General features: G+C 40.0%; 1 protein-coding gene across 8 annotated transcripts in view; it reads right to left on the bottom strand.

Annotated features, from left to right (window-relative positions):
* Positions 1-16,958, bottom strand: part of LOC124619670 — a 170,083-nt gene that overhangs the window by 16,838 nt on the left and 136,287 nt on the right. For 5 of the 8 annotated variants that reach the window (XM_047146258.1, XM_047146241.1, XM_047146265.1 and 2 more), the window contains one exon: positions 3,052-3,264. In XM_047146258.1, the coding sequence (XP_047002214.1) occupies positions 3,159-3,264 (106 nt within the window). In that variant the 3' untranslated portion in view covers positions 3,052-3,158. Of the gene's footprint in view, positions 1-3,051; positions 3,265-16,958 lie in introns of those variants that run through there. The other 3 variants (XM_047146224.1, XM_047146233.1, XR_006980108.1) reach the window with 2 other exon arrangements.

Genomic DNA, 16,958 nt, shown 5'->3' with positions numbered 1-16,958 from the left:
GAAGCGATGATTGGTACCTTTTATATAAGAGGGTAGGTTACAGGTAATAGTCTGAAGGTATTGGTTCATGAGAGCAGAGATTCTCTCTGTGGGGCCCGTACAGCAACCAGCCACAATGGTATGTCCTGGGTGGTTCGGTTTATGAATTTTAGGAATCACGTATAAGGTAGGATTGCAGGGAATGGTGGGAGTGAGGAGAAAGACAGAAAGACAGACTCAGCTAAGAGGTTTTGAGATGGACCTAAAGATCTGAGGAGGGACTGGAGATCCTGCTGGATTTTCGGAATGTTGCCAGGTGGCAGGGTTTGCATGTAGACGTATCTGAAAGCTTGTGAAGTTTCTCTGCCAGGTAATCCCTATTGCTCATAACCACAATGTACAGTCTTTGTTGACATGTATGAATGATTATAAGGTCAGGGTGAGTTTCTAGTGGTGGGTTGTAGTTCTTTCTGTGGATGTAGGGTTGGTTTCCAAGTTGCGGGATTTGAAAATGATGGTGAGACAATGTTCACGATTAAAAAATTCAAAAAGTTTAACATGAGGTGCTAAGGGGGCAGTTGGGATGGATCAAGCTTGGCTGGAGGAGTAAACTGAGTCAGATTCCATGTTGGTTCTGGACTGAGTTTGACTGAGGGTTTGGAGGTGAAAAAGTGTTTCCACTGTGTGGATTGGAAGAGGGAGAGAAGGTCTGTAACAAACCCAACATGATTGAGTTTGGGGATGGGGTAAAAGATAAGGCCGTTGGAAAGTACTGATACTTCTGTAAGTCTAAGGCTTCTGGAAGACTCATTAACGACAGTGTTGGTGGTCTGTTTAGGTTCTGGATTCTATGTAGTGGTGGAAGGGGGTTCCTGAGGGTGTGGTAAATGTAATGGGTCTGCAAGGCAGGGTTTGGCGGCTATGAGGCGGAGTTCGATGGAGACTCTTGTAGAGGTGTGGGATAATGGTTGTCCAAGGCGGGAATAAGAGGCGAACAGATTGGAGAGTTTTTTTGAGGTGTGCCTGATTTACATGGTTTTGCAGAACTAGGTTGGTGTGGGCTACGGACTAGTGAAATTTGAACATAAAGAGGTTACTGTGCAAAGAAGGGTTGCACACAGAGGTGGGTAATTTGATGGTAAGGCCATTTGGGGGTATTCTATGAGGTAGACAACAATGAAGGAACAGTGTGTAAGACTGAATTCTGTCTACGGATAGGGAAACTTTTTTGTATTGGCACTCAAGAAAGGGGCAATAATCCATTGTGGAGAATAAAAAAATGTGTAAAAATATGTACAATACATCACAGTTGGGCTCTAGTGCCCTGAGACAGTAGCCATGTGTGTGTGTGTGTGTGTGTGTGTGTGTGTGTGTGTGTGTGTGTGTGTGTGTGTGTTTGTTTTACTGCAGAAGAAGCACTCATTTGCAAGCTTTAATGAGACTGACTGTGACTCAACACCTCTTCTATATCCTTAATTTTTTTTCACAAGGACTTGGTGGCCAACTGGAGTTCGTCCATAGTCCAATACAATCTGGCCACTGACATACCTGTGGCGTAGGCCAAAGATGTTGCAAGAATTATCTCCATGATGCTGTGTAGATAGTGTTTCTTTTTTTAACAATAAATTCTTGTTAATTGGTTTTTTGAGATTGACTGGAGAGTATCATCACAAAGGTAATTTGTCTTGTTAATTATCTCAGCACAGAAAAATTTAACACATAAGGGAAAAATATATGTCAAGAAAAATAACTGTACTGCATGGTGGTGAACAATCATAATCAAAATTTTTTTGAGTTAGCTGACTTTTCTCAGGACTGATTGAACTGGTTATTGGAAGGAAAAAATCTCAATAAAAGAGACTCATTATAATATTTATGAAATACTTGAAAAATAAAATCTTTAACAAAATTTTTACACCCACACTGTCTAATAAAATACATTGTTGTCATTATATCAATGAGTTGCCCATAAGGTGGAAAAACACACACACACACACACACACACACACACACACACACACTCTCTCTCTCTCTCTCTCTCTCTCTCTCTCTCTCTCTCTAGACAAATTAAACCACAAAATCATGTACAGAAGGAACATATCTAAGATGCAGAAAATTGAAAGAAACAAGGACATGGGAGACATCAACCTTCACATCAAAGTAAAGAAGATACTGATCTACAAAAATGATCTGCACACTGAATTTCAAATATAAAAAGTGTTCACTGAGTAGGTAACAATGAGGAATTTGAAAAGTGCTATGCAGCAACTCACTGCAGAAAAATAGATGACTGTGTCACAAAACAACTGAAAAATTCAACATGAACATCAACATTTAACAGACCATGTGTAATTCTTGTAAGTCAGTTTACATAGAGCATATCTACAGGAACATTATTCTATGAGCAGCTCAGAACACTATAAACGAAGAAGTGACATTCAGTGTCTGCTGAACAGTGAATTTGGCATAATCACCAATAACGGATTAGATTAAAAAAATATAAACAAAAATAAAATGCAATATAGCTTCTACTAAATTTCACCACAGAAGAGAACTTTCATGCATACCAGATAGTAATAGATGGAAACATTTTAAATGGACTTAAAGCCCTGTGCAGATGACTATCCACTATGTTACAAGTATCATACGAACTGAAGGCAAAGATTTAAAATTGGAAAGTCTATGTTTCATACAAGCTGTTAGCTCCCCCAGTCCTCATTCAACAGGCAACACAAAGATAAAAATTTTAAGTTGTGGTAAACAATTACAATAAAACTAAGTAGAGACATGCACTAAGGTGAGTCACTGCACACTACATGTGTATGTATCTGCAAATCTTCAGATTTTTGCACCATGGAATGTGCATTCTGATGGGGTGGAAGCCAAGCCAAGAGAAACCAAAATATCTCAAAGAATGACAGGAAGGAACAGGGAGAGAGAAAGGGGGGGGGGAGGGGGTGTGATATCAAATTAAAATCACACAATCAGTTTTTTCTAAATAAGATAACAGAGTAGAGGTAGATGAAGGGAAAAAGAAATTAAGGAAACGGAAGGTACAACAAATAGTAAAGATACTCTCAAATTATTTTCTTTATATCACTGACATTCACATTAAAACTGCAATGCTGTGGCAGAACAAAACCTTGAAATTCAGGTCTTACAGACAATCAAAGGGTGCTTCACTGGAGTTCCAAATGAAACATCTGTGTTACCGTTTTATCAGTTTCAAGTTCAATTTCACTCATAATTTCAAGCATTACATCAGAAATCAAAGTATCTGCCAACCTGAAAAAGAAAAAAATGTTTTGTGAACTATAATTTCTTAGCATAATCCAAATATATATATGAATCATTCAGTATGTATGTTCAAATGTGGCTGAGAGGGCAAGAGGAAACAAATAGTTACAAAAAAGGTATTTATATTGTAATGCAAGTATGGTATCTTCACTACTTCTCGTCATAATTGTGTAAATTGTTGATAAGCATATCATAATATGGAATTATTTTTGTATACACTTGTGATAGGAACTTGTTACCCGTAATGATAATCAGCGTGTGATACTTTATTTCACTCTGACATAATAATATTTTAGTTTAATTATTTACATTCTTACAGGGACTCGCATCTAGTGACTACGTGTGGCGACCATGTGTTCCCGACCTGAGTCTGGTATTGCTACCACTTACCTATGCCAGACTCCTCTCATTTTTCCTACCTAGCCATCCCTGGTCTATTCTTGTTCTTTTCTAACTCTGATGCTATGAGGTCTCATGGGCTGGGGCGTCTTTCATTTTCCAACCTCTACTTCTCAGGCTGGATGGTCAATGGCTTGGAAGATGGAGGAGGGCAGCATCTAATGCCTCAATGATGGAAAGTCTGGATGAACCATCATCACCAAAATTAAGTCCTAAATGGCAACTGCAGTGAAGATGGAGACCATCGGTACAGTGTTGACGTAAGATAAGTCAGGAAAGTAGCTCCTGTTCTTCAGAGTAGCGACTAGAAAGGGCATCTGTTCTACATGTCAGGAATGGCCTCACTTAATGCTGGCAGCAGCATTCAAAATGCTTGGTGAAAGGATTCTGACAAGATGGACATAAGAACCACTGTCACATCCTCAAGGAAATGCTGTCCTAAGGATTCGGCACAAAGGTTAGGGTGTCCCCTCAAAAGCGAGGTGCATTGGTAGGGCCCATTCAGCATGGCAAGTACGTAAGGGTTACTATCACAGGTGTGACAGCTAAACAGGTGAGCTCCCACATACTATCTCACATCACTGAACATTGGGATTATGACTGGACAAGGCAGAAAACTAGCTAAGGCAATCAAAAAGAGGTGCATCGTGATCTGTGTAGTGCAAGAAACAAAACGGAGTAGGCAGAAGTTGTTTGACATTGTTATGGTTACAAACTGGAATCCACAGAACAACTAATGACACTGGCATTGTCAGATCAGCCAAATTTGATAGTTCTGTCTCTCAGCTGCAACATTACGATGATTGCTTATGAAAATTGTCTACGTTTGCAAACAGATGAAAGTCCACTTCATCAGGGCCTATGCCCTACATGCCTCAGTGCTGAAACCAAAGATGACTTCTGGGGAAGAAGACTACCTCATCATCACCGGTGACCTGAGTGTATACATCGGACAAGGAAAAGATCATGCTGCCTGTGGTAGATATGGCTACGGAGAGGAGAACAATGATGGCCAACAAATACTTGATTATGTTCAAATTGACAATCTGGTAATCATGAGCACTTGGTTCTAAAAGTGTGAAACCCACCTAATCACATACTATAGTGGCTCAAAAGCAACTCAGATTGACTATGACTTAGTAAGATGTTGGAACCTCAAAGATGTGGTCGGCACAAAAGTTGTTCTATATGAAAACGCTGTGATGCAACACTGGCCAGTCATCTGTAAGCTTCAAATCAACCCACAAGGATTTGGATACTCAGCAAGAAATGGATCATCAAGAATCAAAAGGTGGCACTTCAAGAAGGAGGAGGCTGATGTTTTGACAGAAATTACAGTGACACCAATTACCACAGCTGAAAACAGCTTGAATAAACTGGAGATCTCCATTCATGAGGCTGCAGGCACTCCTCTCAGAACAACAAAACCTGGATGGCAAAGGATCAAAAAAGAAACATGGCTTTGGAACGAAGATTCCATATGCAAGAGTTAACAATTGCAACATGAGTTTCTTGCAGATAGACACTATCCCATTGGAATGCCAACAAACAAGCCTGTAGAGAGATGAAGGAAGTCACTGCAGTGCAGGTCTCTATCAGAAACTCGACCCACCCGAAAGAGAGGGCGACATTCATTGTCTAGTCAAATAAAAGCACCAAAAAATGGTAGGAAACCAACATGTTTACAGTATCAATGACAAAATGGGTGTGCTGCTGGTTGACCAGAAGAGAGCAAAAGAATGTTGGTGAAGCTACTTTGAGATAATCTCAACTGAGAAATTTCCCCACCCACCAATACCAACCATGTCAACTGTTGAAGGACCTGTCAAGGAGATTTACACTGTTGAAGCTGAGGCTGTTCTGAAGGAGATGATGAGCGGGAAAGCTACTGGCCCTGACAATCTTCCAGCAGAGTTATGGCACTCTCAGCAGTGGAATGCAACACATTGGCTAACAGATCTTTCCAGCCTGATCATCAGAGATGGTCAAATACCAGCAGATAGGCAGCAGAGCATCTTTGTATCAATCTTCAAAAGGCAGGAAACTCCATTGAGAGTTCTGATTACAGATTCCTGAGCCAGCCATGCAATGAAGACCTTCAAAAGCATGCTCGACAAAAGTATTTCCGAAATATCCCAAATTACAAGGAGCCAAGCTGAATACCTGAAAAATTATGGCACAACTGAAGCAATTCATGCTGCTTGGCTGCCAGATGAAAAATACCATGAAAGGAACAGTCCACTGCTCATTTTTCCAGACCTCAAAAAACGCTTTTGATTGGGTACTTCACAGCATAATCTGTTTAGCCTATTGAGAACATGGCATTCCAGTGTACCTGGTTAAGTGGATACAGCTTCTGTATGTTGAACTGAACTGCTATGTCAAAGTGGCTGCAGGAGCATCCAATGACAGTAGGAGTCCACCAAAGCTTGGCTGTACCACCACTGTTGTTCATTCTTTTGACAGACACTGTCACATCAGATCTGCACATACCACTACCATAGACACTTACCTATGCTGATGTCACAGCTGCGGGGAACAAGCTTGATCTCCAACAACAAACACAAGGTTTGAATGACCAAATTGCACACTCCTGTCTGTGGCTCAGGTAAAAGAAAACTGAGTACTTGACATCAGATCCACAAGAAGATGGAACCATCAATGTTGACAGAAAAGGTCTTCCACAGATCACAAAACTGAAGTATCTTGGTTCTAGAGCCTCTATCAAAGGCCAAAGGTCAACAAAAGCATGTAGCCTGGATGAAATGGGGAATGATAACAGGAGTCACCTGTGATCATCGGATGAGGTTTCATCTGCATTCAAATATCTACAGGACTCTCATTCACCTCATCACGCTCTATGGAACCAAGTGCTGGTCAGCTACAAAAGAGGCAGAACGACGACCACGGGTCACAGAGATGAGAGTGCTTAGATGGACAGGTGGCGTTACTCAACTGGATCAAATTTCAAATGATACTATCAGGAAACATTTTGGGGTCACATCGATACAAGAGGAAATGTGAGACAGCCATTTGCAATGGTTGGGATATGTGCTGCGCACAGAGGACAATACTACAGCAGTCTACAAAGTGAAAGTCATGGGAAGGAGACTCAAGGATGAGCAAGACAGCGATGACCGATATGATGCACAGTGATGAGAGAGCTGTAAATCTTCATCTAGAGGTGGCCAACGGAACATAATTATTGTGATTTCATGTTCTGATGTGGAATGAGTCAGTTTTACAGTTATAATACAATTTCTTATTAAAAAATATAATTGTCTTAAGCCATTTACTCTTTCCCTCTTTTTACACATATTGGTTTATATTTATCTATATTGAGTTTCTCTCTCACTCTAAAAAACAAACAACGTATCATTACACATTCAGAAATTCCCATACGAAGTTGTTAAGTAAATATGATTTCTATTTGAGCTTGAAGATAATTTTATTATCTGTAAACGTCTTTACATCACTGGGTTATGTGGTCAAAGACATTTATACCTCACTCCTTTCTGTGTCACACTAAAATCTCAAATGATACCATAATGAAACAAGTACTGTCTTTAATCGCAGCATCAACCATTTCACAGTTGTTTTTGATTGTTCCACACTTTGTTCTAAATGTTGCAGATTTCATAGATAATGTCTGCTTTTCTCATGTTACACTCATACAAAAAATGTGAGTGCTGCCTTAATAGTACTTGTGACACTGGTTTTGGTTCGATACATCAATCTTTAATACCTGCTGCCCATGTTGCATTTTCATGTACCCAGTTTCATAAGCTGTACATGTCAGTTAATGGTCTCTGTTCTGTCAATGGTCAATCAACTGTCGATTGTTAAGTCTGACGTATTCCACTAATTATAATATCCTATATTTCATAAATTCAGAAACTAGCATAAAAAGTCTAACCGATTAAAGAGGCCAGAACATAAAAAAGGAACACCTCTAGCTACCACCCAGCAGTAATTAAATCATCAATTGTTGCACATTGAGGAAATGCCTCAAAAGCATCCACACAGTTAACAAATTTGCTGATGCAGTATTAACAATGGGTGTGATCACACAGTTTCCAGTTCCTAATTTTGCACTCAGACAGTATTGGAAACAGTGTAAGCTTTAGAAATGCAAAACCTGAATCTACACAAGCAAAACAGTACAGTGCAATATGAATCTAGCAGTGTTCATCAGAGTAACCTTGCACAATCTCAATGAGAAACCAACACAAATTTTGATAGTGTTGCCACAGAATGAGTTACACACAATTGCAGCCACTGGGCTCCATCAGTATCTTGTGGGGTTTCTGCAGGGATGGGCACTGCACCACAAAAGTGTCTATTGTTTTTGTCTCATCCTAGCTATTGTGACAGCCCGGCTGTGGTTGTAGTTCCATGTTAACATCTTGTTCTTCTGCAGTACCCTTAATGATGTGGTAATTTGGTTCAAGGACTAGTCTACATTTATATTGTCTTCAAACAACGGAAAATCCAATAAAAATGTATCAATATGATGAAAAGGATAGGTGCTACTCACCATATAGCAGCGATGCTGAGTCGTAAATAGGAATAACAAAAGACTGTCAGAAGATGAGCATCTGGCCAACAATGCCTTTGTCAAAAATAGAAAACACACACACACACACACACACACACACACAGGCGCGTGCGCAGCCGCAAACACAACTCATACACACGACTGCAGTCTCTGGCAGCTGAAGCCAGACTGCGAGCAGTGGTGCCTGATGCGAGGGGCAAGCAGGCGGGGGTAAGGAGGAGGGTGGGTTGGGGAGGGGTAGGGATAGCAGGGTAAGGGAGCAAGCACAGACAAGGTGGAGAGAGGGTAGGGCAGCTAGGTGCAGTTGGGAGGATGTATGGGACAGGTCTTGCATCTAGGTCTATTACAGGAATACAAGCCATAAGGCAAGAGGTTGAGCAGGGGTTGTGCAGGGATGGACGAGGAAATTGTAAAGATTCAGTGGGCGGTGGACTACCTCTGTGAGAGGGGTGGGAAGGACAGTGGGTAGAACATTTCTCATTTCTGGGCATAGCGAGAGGTAGTAGAAACCCTGGCAGAGATTGTAACTCAGTTACTCCAGTCCTGAGTGGTACTGAGCCACAAGGGGAATGCTCTTCTGTGGCTGGACAGTGGAACTTTGTGATGTGATGGGTGATTGGAAAGATAAGGCATAGGAGATCTATTTTTGTGCAAGGTTGGGAGGGCAGCTGCAGCCTGTAAAAGCCTCGGTATATTTTGAGAGGGACTACTTGTCACTACAGATGCAACTTAGCATCTCCCCTATATGGTGAGTAGCAATTATCCTTTTCTCTACATTGTCTTCCTCTGGCTATGACACTAGATACCTCTGGATGGCTGGGTATGAATCTGAACACTTCTTCTCACAAAGGTGACTGTACTGCATTCACCACTGTGTAATATCACTTGGATGGGGATGACATAGTCTTGTTGTTTGCTTACATTTGAATGTGAAGCTAAAATGAATGCAAGTAGCCATCAGCACATATAGCAAAATAATAAAGAGCATGACCAGTCATATAATATAAAAGAAATAACATACTGAATTACTTTTTTCTGTCCAGCACATTCAACAAAATTTAACTCAACAATTTAAGTAATGAATTTTCATCAATGAGCAGAAAGCTTATTAATTTGATACACGCAAACCATGGAATAAACTAATTGTGCCTCAAAACATTTAAATCTTCCTTGCGAATTTAGAATATACTCAAAGTACGCAGAACATTCAATTTCGTGGTCCAGTGGGCTCAGTGTCATCCAAACTAGATGGAGAATAATTGCATCAGCAGAGAATCATTTATCCATCAGCAAATAAATCACATTCAATTAAAATATGGTGGATTTATATTGTGAATCAGCGAGAATAAAATATGATGGCTCTTTGAGTGCCAGACAAGGAAGCCCAATGTTTGGTCTTTAACACCTTCTAGAAATTTATTTTACTTGGCTGGACATTCACTTCCACTGTATCTTTGTGAATGAGAAAAATGTCATGTTACACAATACTTCAGTACTTGTTGCTGCTGTTGTTATCTTCTGTTTGTGATTGGTTTGATACAGCTCTACGAGCCAGTAGTGAAAGTCTCTTCATCTCTGTGTAAGCAAGCTACATCCACTTGAATGTGGTCACTGTAGCGGTCTCCCACTGTCATCATCACTGGCCATATTTCTATCACCAGACTGACTATTCCTTGATACCCCAGAATGTAACCTATCAACTGAGTCGTCCTTTTAGTCAAGCTGTGTCATAAATTCCTTTTCTCCCAATTCAGTGCTCTGAATTATATGAAAAAACTCTCTTCACAAATAATAATTCTGAACTATTTTTTCCAAATAACTTCTGGCACATGTATGAAAGTCTGAATAAAGAAAGTTTCACTTTTTGTAAACAGACTTCATTTTTTTGCTCAGACCCCATGATATACAGTAATGAAAATATGGAATGAGTTAAAAGACACAAATTTTTGAAAGGCTGTAACTGAGTTGACAAAAAGAAAATTATATAGCATTCTGGCACAGAAACGATATTACTCTGCTGGGGAATTTCTTAATGATATTCTGGTCTTTTTCATAAACAAAATTCTTTTAAAATATTTAAATGCTTTTAACTGTCTAAATCACAATTAGATAACAATAACAAGATAACTAGTTTTGGTAGAAAAATCAACCATATTCAGGTACAATTAATGTAATCATATATGAAATGGATAAAATACAGCATCTGAACAGAAAGAATCATTTCCATCAAAAACATAAAAATGAACATTGTGTACCACAGTAGAATCTCCTGAATAAGAAATGTTCATTAAAAATAGACCATATTAACAGAAGAGCAACAAAGTGCTCCTGAAGCATGCTGAATGAAAATGCACACAAGTATAAGATAAAAATCAAGTCTGCTGTGTACCTTCGAATAGGTCACTATTAACACTGACCTGCTTGCACATCCGTACATTTTACCTACATTAATTGATGTGTTACTTTAGGTAATGATACTGTGAAAAAGCTTTTCAACAATTAAATTTATATTAGATGTTGAAATTTTCTCTTTTCCAGAGAAGCTTGCTATTGCCAGTCTGTAATTTATATCATACTTCAGTCACAGTCAGTTATTTTACTGCCCAGATAGCAAAACTCATCAACTAGTTTTAGTGTTTAATTTTCTAATGTGCAGAAAGGCTAGCCAGTTTGGGAATATTTTATGGATTTGTACAAAATGTTATACTGAATTTGTCGTCACTTTTTCAACTACCTGTCCAGCAAGAATTCCCTTGGAGACTACTGGCCTGGCAGAACCATAGCATCAGCTGATGTTGTTATTTCTGGTACTTTGCTGACAAAACCAGCCACAAATATCTCCATGGCAAGCCAATACGAAGTGTTTAGGTATGTTCAGTAAGTGTTTAAATGGACTATTATGCTATGAGTATATGGACCTTTCATATCCTTAATACTCATAGAAGTGATGCTTATTAGATGTGTAATATTATTACAGTAGTGACAACTGCACATTAAAGTATTTATCAACATTTTAGTCATAAACAATATTATTTTCATCCTCATTCTGCAAAGTAACATTGCTGGAGCGTGCGTTCAAATGTAGTGAAATGGTATTGATGTGTGTGTGATGGCAGGAGTGATTTCATATCACATTTCAGAGCTACAGCTCTATTTTCAAGGACTGTATGGATGTAACTGATATTACATCTCTTTCTGTTTTACATCCAACATTAATAGAATGATACAGTTGCCATTTTTATGAGAAAAATGTCTCAAGTGGTGTTAATGAGAAAAATCAAATATTTTTAATACATTGACTGCATTTGATCACTTAACATTTATGTTCTGCAAGGCGTGAAAAATGTCCCCATTTTCACTTACACTTTGAATGATTTACCATGTTTATGACTGTACTGTGACTCAAATAATACACATTTAACCTATGTTACACTGATATGATGGTGTACTGAATGTCACATTATTTCTGTTTACACAGATTGATGAAATACACTAAAAAATTAATTTGACAAGTGACAGTTAACAATTTTTGTTTTACATTCTTACATATTCTGCTACAGATTTACTAAGTTGATTACATACAGAGTGACTCAAAATATTGGTTACAATTTGCTGCTCTTATTACGAAGTGTATTATTCGTACTATTTGAGACTGTAATCTAGCAATAACATCATACTACTTTAGTTTATGCATGCAAATGAAATGAAGTAAAGAGATAGTGAGTATGATATGAGAGTTAGTGGGAGGGAGGAAAGGGGGCTATAGGGGGGGGGGGGGGAAGAGAGAGAGAGAGAGAGAGAGAGAGAGAGAGAGAGAGAGAGAGAGAGAAATACACCAATACACCAGGGTAAGTGGAATTTGGCAAGGGTGCTGACACCGGTAGCAGACATCAGCCAGCAACAGCCACATAGAGTAGAGGCAGCCATGCAGCTCATGCCTGGGCATGCAGAATCATGCCATGGACCCAGCGTGGAGGTGGCGGCTCACAGCAACAATGCCTGCCCACAGTCCAAGCAGAGTCAGACAGTACCAGAGCTTGCCACCACAAGTAAAGGCAGGTGAGTAGCTGCACAGCCTCAGGTGCCAGCTGCAGATTGCCAGGCAGAAGGCTGGCAGCAAACTGTTGGTAGGCCCACTTGTGGAGCACCAGATGGAAACACTAAGTCAGCTGCAGCAGACTCACTGCAGATGGTAGGCCAGCGACTAGAAGAGACAAAGTCTGGAGGCACCAAAGCTTGCAGACTCATGTCGACTTTAAGACTGATCCAAATCTCCCCTTGGAGCTGGCAGCCACCAGACTGCATACCTCTATTAAAAATGGGGAGTACTTATATGGGCCTGATTTGTTGCAGTTTTGCCAAGACACAGATTCCCATTATGAAAGACACAACAGAACCATATCTTGATCATGAACAATCAGGTAACCTGTCTTTCCATTGTGTCAAAAATATTACGACACCAATATCTCTTCTGTCCCCCCCCCCCCCCCCCCCCATGAACCATACACCTTACCGTTGGTGGGGAACGATACAGATAGACGTACCGTAGGTGCAACCACAACGGAGGTGTATCTGTTGAGAGGCCAGACAAACGTATGGTTCCTTAAGAGGGGCAGCAGCCTTTTCAGTAGTTGCAGGGGCAACAGTCTAGATGATTGATTGATCTGGCCTTGTAACACTAACCAAAACGGCCTTGCTGTGTTGGTACTCCGAATGGCTGAAAGCAAGGAGAAACTACGGCCGTAATTTTTCCCGAGGGCATGCAGCTTTACTGTATGGTTAAATGATGATGGCGTCCTCTTGGGTAAAATATTCCGGAGGTAAAATTCGGATCTCCGGGCGGGGACTACTCAGAAGGACATCGTCATCAGGAGAAAGAAAACTGGCGTTCTACGGATCGGAGCGTGGAATGTCAGATCCCTTAATAGGGCAGGTAGGTTAGAAAATCTAAAAAGGGAAATGGATAGGTTAAAGTTGGATATAGTGGGAATTAGTGAAGTTCGGTGGCAGGAGGAACAAGACTTTTGGTCAGGTGAATACAGGGTTATAAATGCAAAATCAAATAGGGGTAATGCAGGAGTAGGTTTAATAATGAATAAAGCAATAGAAATGTGGATATGCTACTACAAACACCACAGTGAATGCATTGTTGTGGCCAAGACAGACACGAAGCCCACACCTACGATAGTAGTACAAGTCTATATGCCTACTAGCTCTGCAGATGACGAAGAAATTGAAGAAATGTATGATGAAATAAAAGAAATTATTCAGATCGTGAAGGGAGATGAAAATTTAATAGTCATGGGTGACTGGAATTTGGTAGTAGGAAAAGGGAGAGAAGGAAACGTAGTAGGTGAATATGGATTGGGGGGAAGAAATGAAAGAGGAAGCCGCCTGGTAGAATTTTGCACAGAGCACAACTTAATCATAGCTAACACTTGATTCAAGAATCATAAAAGAAGGTTGTATACTTGGAAGAAGCCTGGAGATACTGACAGGTTTCAGATAGATTATATAATGGTAAGACAGAGGTTTAGGAACCAGGTTTTAAATTGTAAGACATTTCCAGGAGCAGATGAAGACTTTGACCACAATCATCTATTGGTTATAACTGTAGATTAAAACTGAAGAAACTGCAAAAAGGTGGGAATTTAAGGAGATGGGACCTGGATAAACTGACTAAACCAGAGGTTGTACAGAGTTTCAGGGAGAGTATAAGGGAACAGTTGACAGGAATGGCTGAGAGAAATACAGTAGAAGAAGAATGGGTAGCTTTGAGAGATGAAATAATGAAGGTAACAGAGGATCAAGTAGGTAAAAAGACGAGGGCTAATAGAAATCCTTGGGTAACAGAAGAGATATTGAATTTAATTGATGAAAGGAGAAAATATAAAAATGCAGTAAATGAAGCGGGCAAAAAGGAATACAAACGTCTCAAAAATAAGATCAATAGGAAGTGCAAAATGGCTAAGCAGGGATGGCTAGAGGACAAATGTAAGGATGTAGAAGTGCATATCACTAGGGGTATGATAGATATTGCCTACAGGAAAATTAAAGAGACCTTTGGAGAAAAGAGAACCACTTGCACGAATATCAAGAGCTCGGATGGAAACTCAGTTCTAAGCAAAGAAGGGAAAGCAGAAAGGTGGAAGGAGTATATAGAGAGTCTATACAAGGGCGATGTACTTGAGAGCAATGTTATAGAAATGGAAGAGGAAGTAGATGAAGATGAAATGGGAGATATGATACTGCGTGAAGACTTTGACAGAGCACTGAAAGACCTGAGTCGAAACAAGGCTCCAGGAGTAGACAACATTCCATTAGAACTACTGACAGCCTTGGGAGAGCCAGTGCTGACAAAACTCTACCATCCGGTGAGCAAAATGTATGAGACAGGCGAAATACCCTCAGACTTCAAGAAAAATATAATAATTCCAATCCCAAAGAAAGCAGGCGTTGACAGATGTGAAAATTACCGAACTATTAGTTTAATAAGTCATGGCTGCAAAATACTAATGCGAATTCTGTACAGACGAATGGAAAAACTGGTAGAAGCGGACCTCAGGGAAGATCAGTTTGGATTCTGTGGAAATGTTGGGACACGTGAGGCAATACTGACCGTATGACTTATTTTAGAAGCTAGATTAAGAAAAGGCAAACCTACGTTTCTAGCATTTGTAGACTTGGAGGAAGCTTTTGACAATGTTGACTGGAATACTCTCTTTCAAATTCTGAAGGTGGCACGAGTAAAATACAGGGAGCAAAAGGCTATTTACAATTTGTACAGAAACCAGATGGCAGTTATAAGAGTCTAGGGACATGAAAGGGAAACAATGGTTGGGAAGGAAGTGAGACAGGGTTGTAGCCTCTCCCCGATGTTGTTCAATCTGTATATTGAGCAAGCAGTAAAGGAAACAAAAGAAAAATTTGGAGTAGGTATTAAAATCCATGGAGAAGAAATAAAAACTTTAAGGTTCGCCGATGACATTGTAATTCTGTCAGAGACAGCAAAGGACTTGGAAGAACAGTTGAATGGAATGGACAGTGTCTTGAAAGGAGGATATAAGATGAACATCAACAAAAGCAAAACGAGGATAATGGAATGTAGTCGAATTAAGTCGGGTGATGTTGAGGGTATTAGATTAGGAAATGAGACACTTAAAGTAGTATAGGAGTTTTGCTATTTGGGGAGCAAAATAACTACTGATGGTAGAAGTAGGCAGGATATAAAATGTAGACTGGCAATGGCAAGGAAAGCGTTTCTGAAGAAGAGAAATTTGTTAACATCAAGTATAGATTTAAGTATCAGGAAGTCGTTGTTGAAAGTATTTGTATGGAGTGTACCCATGCATGGAAGTGAAACATGGACGATAAATAGTTTGGACAAGAAGAGAATAGAAGCTTTCAAAATGTGGTGCTACAGAAGAATGCTGAAGATTAGATGGGTAGATCACATAGCTAATGAGGAGGTACTGAATAGAATTGGGGAGAAGAGGAGTTTGTGGCACAACTTGACTAGAAGAAGGGATTGGTTCGTTGGACATGTTCTGAGGCATCAAGGGATCACCAATTTAGTATTGGAGGGCAGCGTGGAGGGTAAAAATCATAGAGGGAGACCAAGAGATGAATACACTAAGCAGATTCAGAAGGCTGTAGGCTGCAGTACGTACTGGGAGATGAAGAAGCTTGCACAGGATAGAGTAGCATGGAGAGCTGCATAAAACCACTCTCAGGACTGAAGACCATAACAACAACAACATCTCTTCTGTGCTGGGTGATGTAGTAACTGTTGGATGCTGTGCTGGAAGTACTTGCTGTACCATCAGGTCACTCCTGATGTAGCTTCAACTCGCTGGCCCCTGTTTGACCTACTTCCATTAAACTTGGTGGCATTTTTATTTTATTCAGTTATGCTCAGTAAAGTAGTTGTGGCACATCTCCCCTTTTCAGAAGATCCGCCCACCAGATCAAGGCTCACGATAATTCTGTAAAGACTTGGCACACACTTTACAAGTTGACAATTACATTGTGACGGTACAAACCCCCATTACTAGATGAATATTTCTAGTATGCAAGGATTGCTTTGTGGAGAGGAAGTGCGCTACATGGTGCGCGTGGCTCGTCTTCACGAGGTTTTACAATGGTCGGTCTCCGAGGTTGGGCGACCATGTGGTCTGAAGCTTGGGGCACTATTTGGTTTTCCGCGCATTACGCGAAAACTATGTAACTTACGGTGAAGAGCGATGTGGCAGTGCATTGTGGTCAGCAATATGCACCTTCTGAAAGATCGATCTTTATTTCAAGTCACGAGATGCAGAAGTAATAGTAACCTCAAAATCGGTTAATATCATGAATACTGAAAGATTAATAACAGGATGTATACAGGGACAAGGAAAAAAAATTACTGGATTATTCCCGGATATCCCGTTTAAAAAATATGGTTTTCTCCCGGGCGAAAATACATTTTTTCCGTGCTAAGTGACAGTAGGTTTTCCATAAATTTTCCCTCGGACCTGAAAAACTTATCAATTCTTTGAATGGTTAACATTTTATACACTTGCATAGAACTTCCCGGGGAAAAAAAAGACGGGGGAGAAAAGTTTTGGAAAGACTTAAAGAAAAAAAAGAGACGAGATTTGGAAAGACCTTTGATTTGCAGGAACATACGCTGCATATTTTCATATTACGAAAATATAAATTCGAATTGCAGCAAACAGCCGGCCGG

The sequence above is a fragment of the Schistocerca americana genome, chromosome 1 (genome assembly GCF_021461395.2).
Source record: "Schistocerca americana isolate TAMUIC-IGC-003095 chromosome 1, iqSchAmer2.1, whole genome shotgun sequence".
In the NCBI taxonomy this organism is placed as follows: domain Eukaryota; kingdom Metazoa; phylum Arthropoda; class Insecta; order Orthoptera; family Acrididae; genus Schistocerca; species Schistocerca americana.
This window is presented reverse-complemented; position numbering and strand designations above follow the sequence as displayed.